Here is an 18,260-nt window from a genome sequence, read left to right as displayed (position 1 = left end):
CTGCTCAGCGGGGAGCCTGCTTCCCCCTCTCTCTGCCTGCCTCTTTGCCTACATGTGATCTCTGTCTGTCAAATAAATAAATAAAATCTTTAAAAAAAAAGAGTTTGGAGAGTTTATGTTCATAGTTAGCTTAATTTCAGTTATAACCATTCACTTGTCTGGTCTCCAGATGGTAATCTTGCAAAGATTTGGGCTGAACTTTACCCCCCATTTCACTCTCATTTTCTTCCTATCGAATCTCCTTCTTCGTTGTGCTGTTTCCTCTTCTAGATTCTCAATTCAAGAAGGGAGCGGAACTTTGCAGTATGCCAACAGAAAGCCAGAAGTGGTTGAGAAGAAAGAAAATAAGGAATGATAACCACAAATGAGGCGATAATATTGTTTTAATTGGAGCCCTACCTGAAGAGATTTGGCACTGTTAGATGTAGGTATATGTAAACTATAGGCAAGCTGTGTACATATTTTCCAACCATTAAATGGAATTATCAGAATAAACAATTTCCCAACTTTACTGGATCCTTGATTCTAATGACTTGAATCTAGTAATACAGGGCATAGGGAGAGAACTGTGGGATAATGTTTCATATATGTAAGGACTTCTTCCTTCTCTTACAGTCTAGGTAAGAGAAGGAGTAGCCAACATACATTTTTTCTTTTCAAAGATTTATTTTAGTTTTATTTTTTAAAAGATTTTATTTATTTATTTGACACAGAGAGAGAGATCACAAGTAGGCAGAGCAACAGGCAGAGAGAGGGGGAAGTAGTTTCCCTGCTGAGCAGAGAAGCTGATGTGGGGCTCGATCCTAGGACCCTGAGATCACGACCTGCGCCGGAGGCAGAGGCCCAACCCACTGAGCCACCCAGGTGCCCCTCAAAGATTTTATTTTTAACTAATTTCTACACCCAACATAGGCTCAAACTCACAACCTTGAGATCAAGAGTCACATGCTCTGTGGACTGAGCCAGCAGGGTGCCCCTACATCTTTGTCTTAACACAAGGAGAAAACTGTCTAGACGTAATCAAAGGGGATCGAGTATTAGCCACATGCACATAAATGTTGGTCAAGAACACTGATAAGTTAGAATCTAACCAAGAGGAAGAGTCATCCTAGAAGGTTCTGGCATGAAGGCACGTCTTTTCTCAGGTTGACACGGGGCAGGCAAAGTGGTGTGGTAACTGAATATTTTGCTGCAGAGAGGAAACTGATGTGGAGAAGGATATTGTTGCTACAAGTGAATATGAACATCTTCTAATAGAAGTGCTTTGGTGGGCTCTAAAGGTGGTAAGGCTTCCTGTGTAGGCTTCCATGCCCCTGGGGGCGGGAATGCCTGGTGTGTTTACCTTAAAAATTCTAGACTCATTTTGTATATTCCATATGTCCGTAGCCAAACTATAACAGTTGGAAAGAGCTTATTGTACAAATGCCTGGAAAGAAGTCTACGAGTGGCCCTCACCATAGCACCCCCTCCCCGCCTCCTGCCACGTTTGTTTCCCTGCTCCAGCATCCAATTACATTGGGCTTCTAGTTGTTAACTACACCCAGGTTCTTCAAAGTGTCCTTGCCCAAATAAAATTACACAAATGAACCTTGTTCGGGAAATGTCATAGAAGGTCATAGTGTATCCAGATGACCACCCTGTGCTCTGTAATAAGTGTGACATGCCGGTGCAAGGGGATAAGCATGATTTATTTGAGTCACTGGGTGTGGGTGGGCATGTTTGGCCGCATGCCTGTAGTTGTGTTTGGCCTGCCATGCGCCATTCTAGCAGGATGCGTGTGCACGCAGGCCTTTACATTTCTTCCTGCTGTAGGTAGCAGTGGGTGTGTAGTTTGGTTTCTGGGCGGAGCTTGCAAGTTGGAGCTGGCTGCCGACCGACTTTTTTTTCTACTTGTACTGTGGTTAAGAGAGATTATGTTCACGGACACTCCTGGGAGAACCAAACTCGTTAAACTGGCTGCTCCCTAAATGAACACAGTTACATCTGATAGTGCACTAAAGGGAAGTAAGAGCAAAGGAGAACAAGAATGAGAATGGCGGTGAGAAATTTCCAAGCAGCTTTGGAGTTCTCCTGACCGTGCTAATGTCTTGTCATTTAAGATCCTCTCCTTCTCTACCATCTCAAAGCTCCCTGATTCCTGCCCTAGCACCAGTGCTATGTGGTCTTGTGGGATGTGGAAACTTTCCCAAATGCCTTTCACCTTGCCTTCTTGGGTTATAAACTAGAAGAAGACGGACATTGTTATCTTCTAATTCACCGACTTTGTAGATCTCTTGTTCTGCACAAGCCCACAAGCTGCCTCTCCTCTCCCAGGTCTTCCTCTTGCCTACTCCTCTGTATATATGAGCTTCTGTCAACCAGCCACACACCTGTCTTTCTTCTGAGTTATAAGAAAATTGTCTACTTCTCATCTCACAGTACAAGCTCATGGAGCTCCAAGAAGAGTGAGAATGGGGGCGAGGCTGAAACTGGAAAACTTTATGTATGTGTTTCAGGCACTAAGAGACTCTGCCTCAATAAGTCGTATTGTGGTTCCTAGTATCAACAATAAAGCACAACATGTGATAGAAAACCACATATATGGTATAGAGCACATATGTACAATATAGTGTTCTGTAATTCTGATTTGTAAAATTTTTCTTATTAGCAAATCACTATAAAACTAGATCACATACGGGGCGCCTGGGTGGCTCAGTGGGTTAAAGCCTCTGCCTTCGTCTTGGGTCATGATCTCAGGGTCCTGAGATTGAGCCCTGCGTCAGGCTCTCTGCTCAGCAGGGAGCCTGCTTCCCCCCCGCCCCTGCCTGCCTCTCTGCCTACTTGTGATCTGTGTCTGTCAAATAAATAAATAAAAATCTTAAAAAAAAAAAAAAACTAGATCACATACTTAGGATGACTTGGACAGTTTAAAAAAATCACTTTTTTTTTTCAGATTAGTCAGAATTAATTGGAACCAGGGAAGACTTTTGTTAACCAAAAGCAAAATAAAGTTTGCAGACATCTATAATATATCTATCTACAAGTTTACATATATGTGTGTATGTGTGTGTATACATATGTATGTATAGACACCAGTTCTCTTCAGAAAGAGCGAACTGGGTTTTAGGAGATGTAATTTCATATATATGTTGACCATACAGTTAAAAGTGATGCACCTGAAGAATCTGTGGCCCAGTAAGCAAGAAGCTAGTTTCCTTGGATGACAGTTGGGAACTGAATAAAAGGAGAAGGATGCGGTGGGAGAAAGATTTTTATGGTATATCACTTTAGTTTTTTTTTTTTTTTTAGTTTCGAAACTTATGAATATATAAACATAATATATATAATATATATAAAATATATATATAAAATATATATATATATATATTTTTAAAGAGAGAGACACAGAAGATGGCTTGGTTCTGAAACTCCCTTTAATCTACATACTAGTAGGAATGAATGCCTGTGTCTGTCTAAATATAATGACCAGAGGAAGATCCAATTAAAAAATAAGGGATACACACACAAAAAATTAAACCTGCTTACGAGTAGGGGACGTAGATCAATCCTGCCGACCACAAATGCTCACACAGGTGCTGGGAACGGTGAATTTGAGCACTGGAGCAGGGGTCTTGGGTAGCAGGGGAAACTTTAAAATACTTTGAGAAACAATGGCATGAAGAGATAAGGCCAGATTAGGGCTATATTTGCTGTATAGTAAGAAAGACAAAAATGCTAGGAAAAAACAAAGTTCTTCACACTTCAATATCAGGTAGATGGACAGAGATGAATGGATGACTCAAAAAGTTCCAGGTAGCCATGTACTTAATACCTAATGATTTTTAAAAATTTTTTTAAAATATTTTATTCATTTATTTGATAGACAGAGACACAGAGAGAGGGGGAACACAAGCAGGGGGAGTGGGAGAGGGTGAAGCAGCCTCCTGGCAGAGCAGGGAGCCCAATGTGTGGGGCTTGATCCCACGATTCTGGGATAATGACCTGACCTGAAGGCAGAAGCTTAATGACTGAGCCACCCAGTAGCTCCCCTAATGACCTTTTGAGGGGCCTTAAAATTATCTGCATGCTCCGTTTTATTTTTTTCAGAATAACTCCATTCTTGGGAATTATTCTCAGTGGTGCTCTGTGCATTCTCTGAGGGCCAAGCAAAGGAGTGGACAGCTGTGTGGCCTGGGAGATGAGAGGGGCATGGCACGAATACTGCTGGAATGCAGTCTCAGTGACAAGCTGTGTGGTAAGGGCAGTCACCAGAGATGCCTATCTTCTGATTCCAGGATGACAGAGACTAAGGTCTGCATAGATTCCAGAAGGAAGATGAGTTGACTACTAGTAGAAATGAAGACAGTGTCCATAAAGGAATGGGCACTAGGGGTCATTGTCTTTGAAGAGGGTCAAGTGCCAAACAGAGATCCAGAGGCTACATCCTTCATCCTACATCACCTCAGCAGGAAAAATGAGAGATAAGACACAGAGCACACTTGATAGACTGAGATGTGGGGACACTGGGGTTTCTGATTAGAGAGCTGCTCCCAATAATGGTTCCATTGTATGGAAGTGAAGGGGAAGAAGGAAGGGATGGTCATTTCATGAATGAGGAGCTGAGGACTGGTGGGTAGGGGAAGTTGTGTGGATGTGGGATTGGGGTTCTTCTGCAATCTCTCCTCTCCCTGCTTGATTTCCTGCCCAGTTGTCCGGGAGCAGCAGTACGAGATTATCATCATCCCAACCATCCTGGTTGGCATCTTCCTTATCCTTCTTGCCGTCATCCTGTGGCTTTTTATCAGAGGTCAAAGAGCTCAACAACAGTCTCCTGGAATCCGAGGTAAAACTCAAACTGGGGCTGGGAGGAGGGCCAGGGAAGATAGAGATTACAAAAAGGAAGACCCAAGTCTCAGTAAGCCCAAGTCTAGAAGGTGAGGTCCTTGCTACGGTAGAGGAAGTATGGGTCCTGTCTCGTGGAGTTGAGGAAAGGTGAGCTCTTCTCTAGGAATTCATGAGTAGAAACTCTGGAATGCTTGTTAGTTGAAACAACAGTGGGCAGAAGAGACTTCATGTGACTGGTTTCTATCTTCTTTGTCCTATTGCTCTATCAAATATTCGGCCATGTAAGCGTCTACTTATTGGGGAGGAAGTTTAGTAGGTAAAGCCCTAGGCTTTTTTTAAAAACCAGCCTTGAAGGATGATATTTTACTCTGTAATACATCCCAGCTCTGCTCTGTGTTCTGGACTGTACAATGAGAAGGGGTGGCCTTTACAGCAGTCTTTGGAGCATTAAGTAGGAGACAATGTCCTGTTCTGAAGTACCACTGAGTGTATAATGAAAGTGAATTAGTTTACATGAAACTAGGGGTAAAAAGAAGAAAAAAATATCCTGACAGGGATCAGAAATTGTTTGGTGGCTGATCCCCATTACCTCTCTGAAGGGGAATTGGGTGATGGGCATTGATGTCATGAACACTGGGTATTATAAGCAACTAATGAATCACCAGATTCTACCCTTAAAACTAATAATGCACTATATGTGAACTAAATTGAATTTAAATAAAAATTTAAGAAATTAACCCACTTCTCTTCTAATTCATTTACAGAAAAACTCTCAGAGAAGTGGTCTAACTTCACTCCCATGACTTCTACTTGTCACATTCTCTTTCGAACATACTAAAATAAGGCTTTTATCCCCACCACTCCACCAAAACAGTTCTTTCTGAGATTGCCAATGACAGCTATAACTGAGTCCTCTTCTCAACCTGTCAAAAGCATTTGGAACAAATTTGCACCTTCTCCTTCTTGAAACACTCTTCTCTTTTTAAATCTACAGTCACTCCCTTAATGGTCTCATTTTCAGTCTTATGGATTCAAACACTTTCTCTCTTCTAATTGTAGTCCCCCCAAACTTCAGATTCCTATGTTCAACAATTAATTTCACAGTTTGGATCCAATACACATCTCGTATGTAATATGTCCCACAGCAAAGGTCGTGAAATTCCCTCAGAAATGTCCTCTGATTTTCTATGTGTTCAGTCTAAAATCTTGCAGATGTCCTTGACTCCTTTATCTCTCATACTTTGTATCCAATGCATAAGCAAATCCTGTTAACTCTTATCTTCAAAAGAAATGCAAGCCTCTCTCATGTCTCATAGATGATTGCAATACACTTCTAACTGGTTTCCCTCATTCTCTCCCTATCCCTTCATCCACTGTTCTCCACAGAGCAGTAGAATGATTCTTTTAAAGCCTAAATCAGTCCTGGCCATTCTCTGCTTGGAATAAAATGTAATATTTTTTAGAATAAAAAAAGACAAAATTCTTTCAATGGCCTTTAGAATCTGGGCCCACTCAGGCCTCATCTCTTGTAATTCTCCAATTATCCCACATGGCTCAAGCTGTACTAATTTCATTCCTCTTCCTCAGATATGCCAAGCGTGTTTCTTCCTCAATACATCTGCTCTTCCTGTTCCCTCTGTCTGTAATATCCTTCCTGATACCAGTGTGGTTTGGTCTCTAATTGCTTCCAGGCACTTCTCAAATGTCATCCTATCAGAAAGGCCTGTCCTGGCCTTGAAATATAAAATAGCATCACAGATAGCCTCTGATTCTCCTGTTTTCCTTTATAGCACTCATCCTCTGGTATGATATTATCTACTTCCTCTAGCCTACCACAAGAAAGTAATCATAAGAATCTGGACTTTGCCTATTCCCAGCACCTAGAATAGTTCCTGGCATGCAGGATGTGATACCTGTCACATAAATGGATAGATTAATGAGTGAATGGTGGTTTAATGAGCATTTCTCTTTCCAACGGAGAAAAATTGACTAAGAAAAGGGGAAAGTACCAGAAGATTTTTTTTTTTTTTTTTTTTTTTTTTGGCTAAGACTCTAGGAAATACGCAATAATTTGACTTTGGGGACATCTTAAGGGAGGAAGAATAACCATGACTTTGAGTTGATTGACTTAAGCATTAGTCCCTAGTGATAGTTACCACCACTTTATAGATATCAGCGGTTTGAGTACCTATTCAGGAACGTCCTTAATTGTTTCTATACTAATGCCGAGCTGTAATCCTGAGAAAGGTAGAAAGAAAATGACTTTACCACTTTTCAGAGGTCCATCTTCAGTTGTCTTAGAAGTAGTAGGGTTATTATAAATGTTTTCCAAGGTTCGTGTTGATGCTGGTTCACACAAGGTAACACCACATCGCGTAGAGAGAAAATTGCTAAAGGAACTTCCTTGTCATCTGCCTGTGTGTTTCAGGCTCTGCTCTCCTGGAGCCCCTAGGGTAGGGTAAAGGTGACTAGTATCATCTCTTTGTTCTAGGAATTGGCCCTGTGCCTCCATCTAGGGGCCTAAGCTGGGAGGCGGCAGGGCATGGAGGAAGTGTGTTTGTGCCACTTAAGGAGACCTCGGTGGAGAGCCTCCTACGGACTACCACTCATGCTTTGGCTAAGCTGCAGGTGCCCCGGGAGCAACTCTCTGAAGTTCTGGAGCAGATCCACAATGGTAGTTGTGGAACCATCTATCGAACCAAGATGTACACGGGGGACCCTGCTAAGCCAAAGAGTGTTGTCCTCAAGGCTTTGGAAGGTAAGAGGAGAAGTGTTTGACTTCCCTATCTCTTTTTTACTTTCCCACAGTGAGCCCCCAGCCCTGAATGCTGACAAGCTTATGGACATTAGGATGTTAATCAACGGGGGCACCTGGGTGGCTCAGTGGGTTGAAGCCTCTGCCTTCGGCTCAGGTCATGATCCCAGGGTCCTGGGATAGAGCCCCGCATTGGACTCTCTGCTCAGCGGGGAGCCTGCTTCCTCCTCTCTCTGCCTGCCTGTCTGCCTCCTTGTGATCTCTGTCTGTCAAATAAATAAATAAAATCTTAAAAAAAAAAGATGTTAATCAATGGATAGCTGTGATCACAGTTATGTGCGGAGGAAGAAAAAATAGAAAGTGAAACTGGAGGCAGAACTATTTTTCTTGGGGTCTTTCCCTAGCTCAGTGTTGCCTATTGAGGCTGCTGGAACTGATTTTTTCATACTGAATATTAGTGCATGAAGATTTTGAGGTGGTTCCTTCATTTGTCTGCACTATCACTTTCCCTAATATTGTTTCCTTCCTTCCTTCCTTCCCCCCTTCCTTTCTCTCTCTTTATATGGACCAGTAGTAATGGATACATAAAACAGAACAAGAATAGGCTAAGCAAGAATGCTAATCGAAAGGCCTAGGCAGTGATAATATTTGAATGTGAACACTTGTCTATTTAGGCAGATGAAAGTCTATCCAGTTCTAAAGCCTATGATTCTGTTTGCTTTGACAAAAAAATCATGACATTGAGAATTGTCTTCTAATTAGTTCCCCTTTTTCTTTACCTTTTGTCAGTATTTCTTCTCCTATGGAGTCTTGAAAATTACCATCGTCTTCCCTCATACCTCCCATTGTATTGATCATGTTCTGACTACTTCCCATGGCTCATCTGTCCTTCACAGAACCGACTGGGCTCCAGGAGGTACAGGATTTCTTAGGGCGAGTCCAATTCTATCAGTACCTGGGGAAGCACAGGAACCTGGTGCAGCTGGAAGGCTGCTGCACGGAGAAGCTGCCGCTCTATATGGTGCTGGAGGATGTGGCCCAAGGGGACCTGCTCAGCTTTCTCTGGACCTGTCGGCGGGTAAGCAGCAAGGTAGAGGTGTTGGGAAGGAAAGGCTTGACCTGGCTGATGAGCTGTTCACATGTCAAGTAGCCTGGCCAATGATAAAGCAGAAAGATCTTATAGCAACATAATAGTGATTGAGTATTACCATCCAATAGAACTTTTTACCATGACAGAAAAATTATCTTCTCTGTTCAAAATGGTAGCCACTAATCACATTTGAAGCCCCTTAAATGTGGCTGATGTGGCTGAGAGACTGAATTTTTAAAATTTTATTTAATTTTAAATGATAAACACTTAAATAGCCACATGTGGCTAATTGCTATCATATTGGATAGTGCAGACTTGCAGTATGAACTTTGCACTTTATATCCTACGAGCTATGTGACTTTGGGCAAGCCTGAATTTTCTGCACCTGTAAAATGGGAATAATAATAAGTTATTAAAGTTAACAGAAATTATGTATGTAAAAACTATTGTTAGTATGGATTGTAATTTTACTGCTGTTTTAGTCTTAAATGTGTCTTCTGTTCTATACCATCACTCCAATGTGCCAGGGTCGACAAGGAGAAATCCAGCCTGAAAGTTACTGTACTTCATATTCATATTTAAATTTGTATTTAAACAAATTTAAATGTTCAGAAATTTCCAGAGTAAAGTGCAAGTCCTTTTCCTTGCAGTTTTTCTGCTTCTCTACATATTCCTCTATCTGAAGTACTGCATGTTTTCCTAGTTAGTTCCTCACAAGTTTAATATTAACCAAGCCTCCTCCAAAGACTGATTACTTTACTACTAAATGTGTATGATAAATGGACCCTGTTAATACCTTACATCTGGTGGTGCAAATAGGACAATGTGCAAGTCTTGAGGCATTAAAACCTTTGTAAGAGGTTATTCGTCTGTAACTTGTTCTCTGCTCTAACTTTGCTATTCTGTTTTAAAAACGATTATGCTTCTCTATTTTAGACCATCTACACATGCTTCTCGCATTACACCAAATGTTTCCCCTTTCTTTTTTTTACTTTTTTGCATAGTCATTGTCCGCTCATCCTTCAGATCTTTTTTTGTCACCATCATCTGCTCTCATGGAGCTTATAGATATGTAACCATATGTTTATATATGGTTATATACTTTGAGTTCCAGAAGGCAGCAGATGTGTTAAATTACTCACTCTTGTGTTCTGAGTTCCTAAGATGGAACCTGGCACATAGTAGGCATTCAGTAATGTGCTGAGTTAATGTGCTTAATTAATCACACACATAACACAGTGCCCCAGGAAAACTGTTGCTTTATCCAGGGGACAGTCTTATGCATATCAGACTTTCTTAACTGCTATTCTGTTATTCCTTCCTTCTGTTGTTTACCTACACTCTTTATTGTTTATCTAGGTTGATATATCATTGTACTTCTTTGCGTATCTGAGAATCTCTCATATTAACCTCTCCTTGAATCTTCATCCTTATGTTTTTGTATCTTTTCCTTAGCCTTGACATCTGAATTTAAGAATATCTCTGCCCTTATTTTATTTTTTCAAATCTGTTCATGTCATTTTGATATCATGTTTTTTCTTTGTCTCTTTAGGATGTAATGACCATGGATGGCCTTCTCTATGATCTCACAGAAAAACAAGTCTATCACATTGGGAGGCAGGTCCTCCTGGCTTTGGTAAGGCTCAGCAAAGTGACAACAGTTGGTATGGATTTTTCTTGTTAGCCCGATATTTGACATCATATTTCTCATATTTATATTTCCAAATGGTATAGATGATTAAGAAAACCGGATGGAAGTTAAGGGGCAGAAACTCAAGCACTGATAAATTGTTTTCAGTTCTTTCTTTATGAAATTATTTAGATAATATACCACAGGATTGGTAATTCTAGGCAGAAAGTCATAGGGTTTGTAGAAGGAACAGGAAGGATTTTAAAAGGTGGTCAACAACCAGGGCCAAGAACTATATGCTTGACACTCTTACTTCCCCGTATATACCAATATTAAGATATGTAAAATGAAAAAAAAAGATATGTAAAATGGCAAATAGTGAGTGAATTGGGAAGAGAAACCAAATGGGTGAAACACTACAGAGCTAAAAGAAGTGCACAATTTTATGCCTGAAAAACAAGAAAGACAAGTTCAGAACATGTTTGGCTGGAGACATGCTTTGACGCTGAATGTGATAGGAAATACACATACTTTAAAAAGAACAACAAACAAATGGAAAAGAAGAAATAAAAAGGGGCAACAGTGAGATCAAGCTTTCATTCTAAACCAACTTAATTAAATAAAGAGGTAAGAGAAAAATAGGGTTTAAAGGGTTTAAGAGAAAAAATAATGTACCTTTACCAGAATTAGGAAATTTAGATGATTATTTCTATGAAGTTATTTAGATAACTGTGCTTAAAATTAGCATTTACTATACAGAAAATCAGGCTCTGTGAAACTACTATTTTAGGTAGTTGATGTATCTTGCCTCCTTGAGGTGTGAAATGTATCAGGGATCTAAATGGAATCTGGGAAAGTTATAAAAGAAGCCGTGAGGTGAGAAGGAGGAGTAGTTAGCAGCGGAAGTCCCCATGGCATAGGAGAGAGCACATCGTAGAAATGAATATTATCCACAGAGGTTGGAGGGCCTAGTTAGTACGCTCCCCTGATAAAGTTAGGGTGTCAGGATATAGCCTATCTCATATTCTGAGCCACAGTTGCAGTGGTTCCCCAAAGGGATGCACTGATCATGGGTCTGGGTTACTAGTTACAAGGCATTGTCATACTATTTTTTTTTCTCTGACTTGGACAACCTCAAAGCCACTACATTCTTTAATTATTCTCATGACAGTATAATCTCTTTGTCCTAAAACCTCACCTCACCAGGGACAGAAAGCTGCTAGGTACTGTTTCCTTTAACATCAGTGTCTGGAAATGACCATCTTAACCTTTTATGTATGCATGTATGTATGTATGCATGTTATTCTTGTTTAGCAATCATAGACCTCAATCTCTAGCTCTTTGGTCATGTATAGCTTTTCAGGTTCTTACGCCTTGAATAGCCTCCTGTTTGGGGAAATGATTGCAGCAAATCCATGCCAACCAGGCGCAATGGCTTTCAAATGCTTTGGCTGTGCTAGAATCATTTTGATACTTCTTAAAAATAGAGATTACCAGGTCCTTCTTCCTAGATTTTGGTTAGGTAAACCTGGGCCAAAAATCATATGTTTTAAAAAAGCTGTCAGGAAATTCTGATTTGTAGGCTGGCTAGAGAATTATTAGCAGAATTTGTAGTACTTCCTATGAATTAGAATACCCGGTTCTGGTCACTACCACTTGAAACTGCGTGACCTTATGTAATCATTTAGATTTATCTGAAAGATACTTCCCTAACTCATCTGACCTACTTATTTTAGGGGCAGAATGAGATGATATAAAGCTCTGTATAAATTCAATATTATGACACTCAATTTCACTTTATATGTATTACCTTATTTGCAGGACTGCTGCTAGATACTTGAAACCTGTTTCCTTTTCCAGGATCTAGCTGGAACCCAGCCAAGAGAAATGTAAACTCAGGCAGGGGTCAGACCTTGACACAGAATGAGTGATCATATGGTCCAAACCCAGTATTAATGCTATTTGGATTGTTTGCTCAGTTTGGTCATCCTAACCATAATGCAAAAATGTCTGATCCATTATGGTGATTTGGAAGTGATCTGTCATTATCAACAAGACTTGTTTAAAGTTGAAAAGTCCTTGTCTTTTATTTATTTTTATTTTTTTCCAATTTATTTATTTTCAGAAAAATATTATTCATTATTTTTTCACCACACCCAGTGCTCCATGCAAGCAGTGTCCTTGTCTTTTTGAGGATTCCTAGGACTGCTTCTCCTTGTCTTTGACTAGAGCCATGACCTCAGACAGCTGATCCATCTTTGATCTTATGCTGACAGGAATTTCTCCAGGATAAGCATCTGTTCCATGGGGATGTAGCAGCTAGGAATATCCTGATCCAAAGTGATCTTACTGCCAAACTCTGTGGACTGGGCCTGGCTTATGAAGTCCATGCCCGAGGGGCCATTCCAGCTACTCACTCTGTGCCTCTCAAGTGGCTTGCCCCAGAACGGCTTCTGCTGAGACCAGCTGGCATCAGAGGAGATGTGTACGGTTTGTTCCTGCCCCTGCCCTTTGGACTTCTTCCCTTCTTGACCTAGGTGTCCTCCAGTTCCTGACCATGACTACATCTGTTGTCAATTATGTCTACCTGTGAAATCTCTATTAAGAAGTCAGACAGACTCTCCAGGAGAAATGTGTGTTTTGTGACAGAGCTCATACTTGGCATCTGACTGCAATCTTTTCTACTGCCTTTTAAAGTATTCCTTCTGTATTAGATTAGCAGTTTTAATTAGGAAAGAGAAAAGAAATGTGAAAAGGTTCTTCATACCAATATCCAAGGACTTAATCTAGTAGAGCCCTCTTTTCTGAAGGAGGTGGGTCCACTTAATCAAAAGTTCCTTTAAACCAGGAATTATCAAAATGAAAAGAAAATACATATTTATTGATTGATCTTTTGAGGGAAGGCCAAAACCTTTTTTAGAGAATTGATCTGCTAAATGAAGTTATATATTGTATTTTGTGTATAAATAGCATCCATAACACATTAGTTTTGAGGTTCAGCTTGGGATGATTCTGAGTGAAAAATCTGAAAAAAAAAATGGTAAAGCAATTTGACTGCTGCTGATTATTATTTTTTTTCAATTTTCTACTGTTGGCTCACCCACACAATTTGGACACCCTTTCTTTTTAGCAGTGTATTTTTATAGTATACTTTCAAAGCATTAAGCCTAGTTTTCAGGAGCTAATACTTCTTTGCATTTATATTTAATTGGTTACATAATTACATTGATATATCTGATGGTATAGTACTGTAAAGAATAACAATTGACTTTAGGTAACCATATAATTCAGCAGCTTGGAGAAGCACCTAGATGTAACATATAATATCTTACTAGCATGAATGTCATGAGAAGCAGAGGAAATTTAGAACATCAGTTAATATGGTGAGTCAATTAAGAGATTTCCATTGCTGCTTCACTGACATCTGCTTTTCAGTAGAGATCTGGGAATAATAAGCGTACCTGGGAAATATTGCTTGTTTAATGGTGATATTATAGAATCGTGAAATTAACATGTCTCATGTCATATTGCTCTGACAAATATCTATTTCTGATATGTGTAAGCTTGTTCTGTTAATATTTTTCCTAGGTTTGGGCAGTTAGATCTATGGAGGAAATAGTAGATAAATGATAAACCTCACTGGGATTTGTGCTAAGAATAAAGGCTAGAATTTCAGCAGGGATGAATGGAAAGGATGAAAAAGACGCAGAAAGTAGTTTCTTTATGTTTGGGTAGATGTGTTTGTGTATTTGCATAAACACACACACCCACAATTTAGCAATTGATAATAAACATCCATTAATGTGAAATATAGAAGAAAGGAGACATACAACCACTCTGCAAAGAGATTAGACTTGGGGATTGCGGATGGGGATTGAACAGAAATACTTTTTAATGATTTCTAATTACTTTATGTTATGAGACACCTTCAGTTCCTCTATGTTGCCTTTATATGGTTCTTACGAAGGCCCTGATAGTTTAAGTACTCTCTTTAGGAAAGGAAAAAATAGAAATTAAGTAAATGGCTTTGTTTCTTTCACAGCTGGTCCTTTGGGATCCTGCTTTATGAGATGGTGACTCTAGGTAAGGAGGGTCCCTAAAGTACTGCCTGTATGCAAATATAAAGTATGTTTATTGGGATGGGGGATGACATATGCTATGGGAAGAGGTTTCAGTATGATCTCTGAGGTTTGAACTGGGCTGACATGAAATCCCTTTACTCCTTTTAACTTTATTTGCTTTTGTTTTCTTTCTTTCCCTCGACACTTTACCAATTCCAAAAGAGGTTTGAAAATCCAAAGAATAATTCCAACAATAACTTGCATGAACATAAATATGTTGTCCTTAAATTTATTAACCCATTTGCTAGAGAAAATGCAGTACTCTCCCACATTTGGAGAGTGGAGGGCAGGTCTCATTTCTCACTTCTCTCTGTTACTTTTATAAAGACTCAACATTTCCCTAAATTACTAGTTTTTTTCCCCTCCTAAACACTTCTTTTTAAACCCCCAAACTCTCTACACTACATTCTTACTTGATCACCGGGGAGCAACTATATTGTATCTAACATTTTTCCTTTGGCTCTACCATTTGCAGGCAGTTAGCCCAGGTGGATAAAGAGTCATGTTATAGTTCATATTATAGAGGACCTAAAGTTCCCTTGCTACTCTCATTTTTTCCCATACCAACAGGGGCACCACCATATCCTGAAGTCCCTCCTACGAGCATCTTACAATATCTCCAAAGAAGGAAGATCATGAAGAGACCCAGTAGTTGCACACATACCATGTAAGTGGCTTTTAGGGTCTACTCTTCTCTCATTACAACTAATTTTTGATCATCATCAACTGCACCCTTTCAAAGTGGCTCAGATAATCCCTAGCTGCCCTTTATGTGCTAATATACAGCTTAATAGACTACATACAAACCTAGGTAGTAACACACATCTGCTCATATGTCATATACATATATATGTATATGTGTGTGTATACACACATGCACACACAGTATTGAGGCAACGACTGAAGACTATATTAGGAATCTAAGCTGATAAAGTTTAGTTCTTCCAGAAGCTTCTAAAATAGGTAAGAAGTGGACCAGATCCAATGTAAATACAGTAGTGTTTTGCTTGTCTAAATGTCAGTGTCAGAGACTGCCAGTCTCGGTTCTGATAGAGCTGCCATAAAATCCATTGCTCTACAGTTACTCACTGGCTCTTATTTAGTATTTAACTTTTAAAAAATATTGACTATTTTTCCAGTTCTGAGCACATTAGAAGCCAACAAGAAGAAGGTGGGTAGGAAGAAATTAGAAAGATGGGAGAAGGAGTATCTAATAATGTCAGCAGAAGGGGAACAGCTGATGAGTCAGTGCAGAGGCAGAAAATGGAAAAATTAAAAAGTAAATTGGAAGGGGAGGTGAACCATGAGAGACTATGGACTCTGAAAAACAATCTGAGGGTTTTGAAGGGGCGGGGGGTGGGAGGTTGGGGGAACCAGGTGGTGGGTATTAGAGAGGGCACGGATTGCATGGAGCACTGGGTGTGATGCAAAAACAACGAATATTGTTAGGCTGAAAAAAATAAATAAATTAAAAAAAAGTATACACAGAGTTTTATAACCTATAATTTACAAAAAGGGAATTTTATAGAATATAAGAAAAGGTTAAAATATTTGTAAGTAGTCAGGGGAGAATATATTACTATAAGTTTCTGATAAAATTATTGCTATTTTTAAAATTCTTCAGCATTGAAAGGGTAAATTTCCATCACCAGAGTTCCTTACCAATAAAGTTACTGTATCGAGCAGATTATAAATGTTAAATATCAAAACTGTATACACACACACACATACACACACACAAGCATGAATACAGTATAACATACTATCTGGGTATACTGGAATGATTATTGAAAAATATTTCTTATAGGTTTTTTTTCTATGTGTAAAAATATGTCCTTTATATTGGGAGGAGGGACAACCAATAAAGTAATTGGGGGAAGGGACAACCAATAAAGTATCTGATGTTGAAGAATTTAATATGTGGATGTCTAAAACAACCTGAAAATCAAGATAAAGTGGGAGGCAACATAAAGAAGGATTAAGCTCAGACTCACATCATAGGGTCAAAAAGACCATGTTCACTCCTAGTCCTGCTACTTTACTGAACATTGTTTACTTATCTTAAAATAGGTATAATGATAATCCTACCTCAAAGTTACTGTGAGGTTAAAATAAAATAATGCATTTCAAGTTCTACTACCATGCCTTATAAATAAAATAAGTAAGTTCTTGCTAAATGTTTCCAAGTGTTATTAAATTAGCATCTTTTACACAGTCTCATTGTACAACAACAAAGAGTATGGGAGACTCAGTGTGAGCTGAGGCTTATCATGGAAGGTTGCCTAGAAGAATTGAGATCTAAAACAAACCTGTAGGAAATGATGACCATCAACAGGATGCTCAAGGAACTGGGCATTAACATGAGCAAAGACAGAGTTAGATGGGGTGAAGAAAGATGGGGGGTTAACATCTAAGGGATAGCAAGACACTGACTTGTGTGGAGGAGAGGTGTTCAGTTAGGCAATTTAGGTCTCTGAGGAAGAGAAGCTAGCTGGTAGGATGTCAGTTTTACATAGCAGACAGTGGGACACCACTGTGGGTCCCTGAGAAGGATAAGACATGACAAGAAGTGCTTGATAACAGACTACATTATTAATTCTTTGTAAACTGGATTGAAGAAAAGACAGCTTAAAGGTGGGTAAGTACTTTAGATTAAGGCAATTTCTTGGAGAAACAAAGTAATAAAGGAGGTCAATGACCTGGATTAATGAAAGGAAACATCTAATTAATTAGATTATTCAAAATTTGTGTGAATCATATTATTCCATAGCTTCTTATTTTGTTGGCTGTGAGGTAACTTGTACTGGGAGATACCTTATAGCTATGGTCTGGAATGCTACAAGTTAGTAACATCTAAAGGATAAGAACACTTCAGTTCTCAGAGTTTTGGGCAATAGAATGAAAAAAAAAAAACAATGACAACACTGTTCTGTCATACTGATTCTAGTTTGAGAAAACTTCATTCGTTCTTCCTATAAAAAGAACTCTGATAAGAAGCTGGTATTAAGCGATTTAATACTAAGAGGAGGAGAAGGAATATTATTCTCCAGGGAGAACAGGAGAGCACAATGAGAAGGAGATGAAAACTGCAGAGTTTGTTGCTTTTGTTGTTAAGGTTTGTAAGGAGAAGAGACACGTTCCTCAAACATCTGCCTTGTCAAGGAAGCCAGTTTCTCTTATTTCCCTTTCAGGTATGGTCTTATGAAGTCTTGCTGGCGCTGGAATGAGGAGAGCCGCCCCTCACTGAGAGAGCTGCGCTCACGCGTAGAAATCGCCACTCGAATTGCAGATGACAAAGCTGTGTTGCAAGTACCTGAGTTAGTGGTGCCTGAACTGTATGCAGCTGTGGCAGGAATCAGTGTGGACAGCCTCTCCTACAGCTACAGCATCCTCTAAAGATCCTGGGGAAAGAAACATTTATGGGTGATCACATGCTATTGGGATGGATTCATCCAAGAATGGAGAATAGCTTTCTAGTGGGACATAAAGGGAGAAATAGGATATTCCCCTACATATTTCCCTAGATACCTGAAATGATGCTACATGAGGCTCTACACTCCATTTACCCTGGAGACTGAGAAGGAGAGTTTCATTTCTGCTGTCCCAACCCTGAAGTCCCAACCCTGGAGACCCATGGTAGATGAGGTGGATGGTCCCATTACAAAGCAAGTCTTAGAGATCTACAATGTTTGTCTGGCAAATGCACAAATAAGCTGGTCCTCCCACCACAGGCTGATGTCCACTTGAAGCACGCTTTTATCTAGATTATTTTAGGGTCCAGAGAAGTTGGAGTCAACTGAGGGAATAGAGAGTCAATAAAGAAGATGATGAAAAAGAAAA

General features: G+C 39.6%; 1 protein-coding gene across 4 annotated transcripts in view; it reads left to right on the top strand.

Moving 5' to 3' along the window:
- STYK1 (serine/threonine/tyrosine kinase 1) overlaps nucleotides 1-18,260 on the top strand; it is a 39,955-nt gene extending 21,695 nt beyond the window's left edge. For all 4 annotated transcript variants that reach the window (XM_044227450.1, XM_044227448.1, XM_044227451.1 and 1 more), the window contains 10 exons: nucleotides 271-424; nucleotides 4,087-4,234; nucleotides 4,688-4,822; nucleotides 7,316-7,582; nucleotides 8,476-8,657; nucleotides 10,222-10,305; nucleotides 12,576-12,784; nucleotides 14,342-14,382; nucleotides 14,991-15,087; nucleotides 17,612-18,260. In XM_044227450.1, coding sequence (XP_044083385.1) covers nucleotides 4,189-4,234; nucleotides 4,688-4,822; nucleotides 7,316-7,582; nucleotides 8,476-8,657; nucleotides 10,222-10,305; nucleotides 12,576-12,784; nucleotides 14,342-14,382; nucleotides 14,991-15,087; nucleotides 17,612-17,816 — 1,266 coding nt within the window. In that variant the 5' untranslated portion in view covers nucleotides 271-424; nucleotides 4,087-4,188 and the 3' untranslated portion in view covers nucleotides 17,817-18,260. The remainder of the gene's footprint in view (nucleotides 1-270; nucleotides 425-4,086; nucleotides 4,235-4,687; nucleotides 4,823-7,315; nucleotides 7,583-8,475; nucleotides 8,658-10,221; nucleotides 10,306-12,575; nucleotides 12,785-14,341; nucleotides 14,383-14,990; nucleotides 15,088-17,611) is intronic.

This window comes from Neovison vison, chromosome 12 (assembly GCF_020171115.1).
Source record: "Neovison vison isolate M4711 chromosome 12, ASM_NN_V1, whole genome shotgun sequence".
NCBI classification, from domain to species: Eukaryota; Metazoa; Chordata; class Mammalia; order Carnivora; family Mustelidae; genus Neogale; species Neogale vison.
This window is presented reverse-complemented; position numbering and strand designations above follow the sequence as displayed.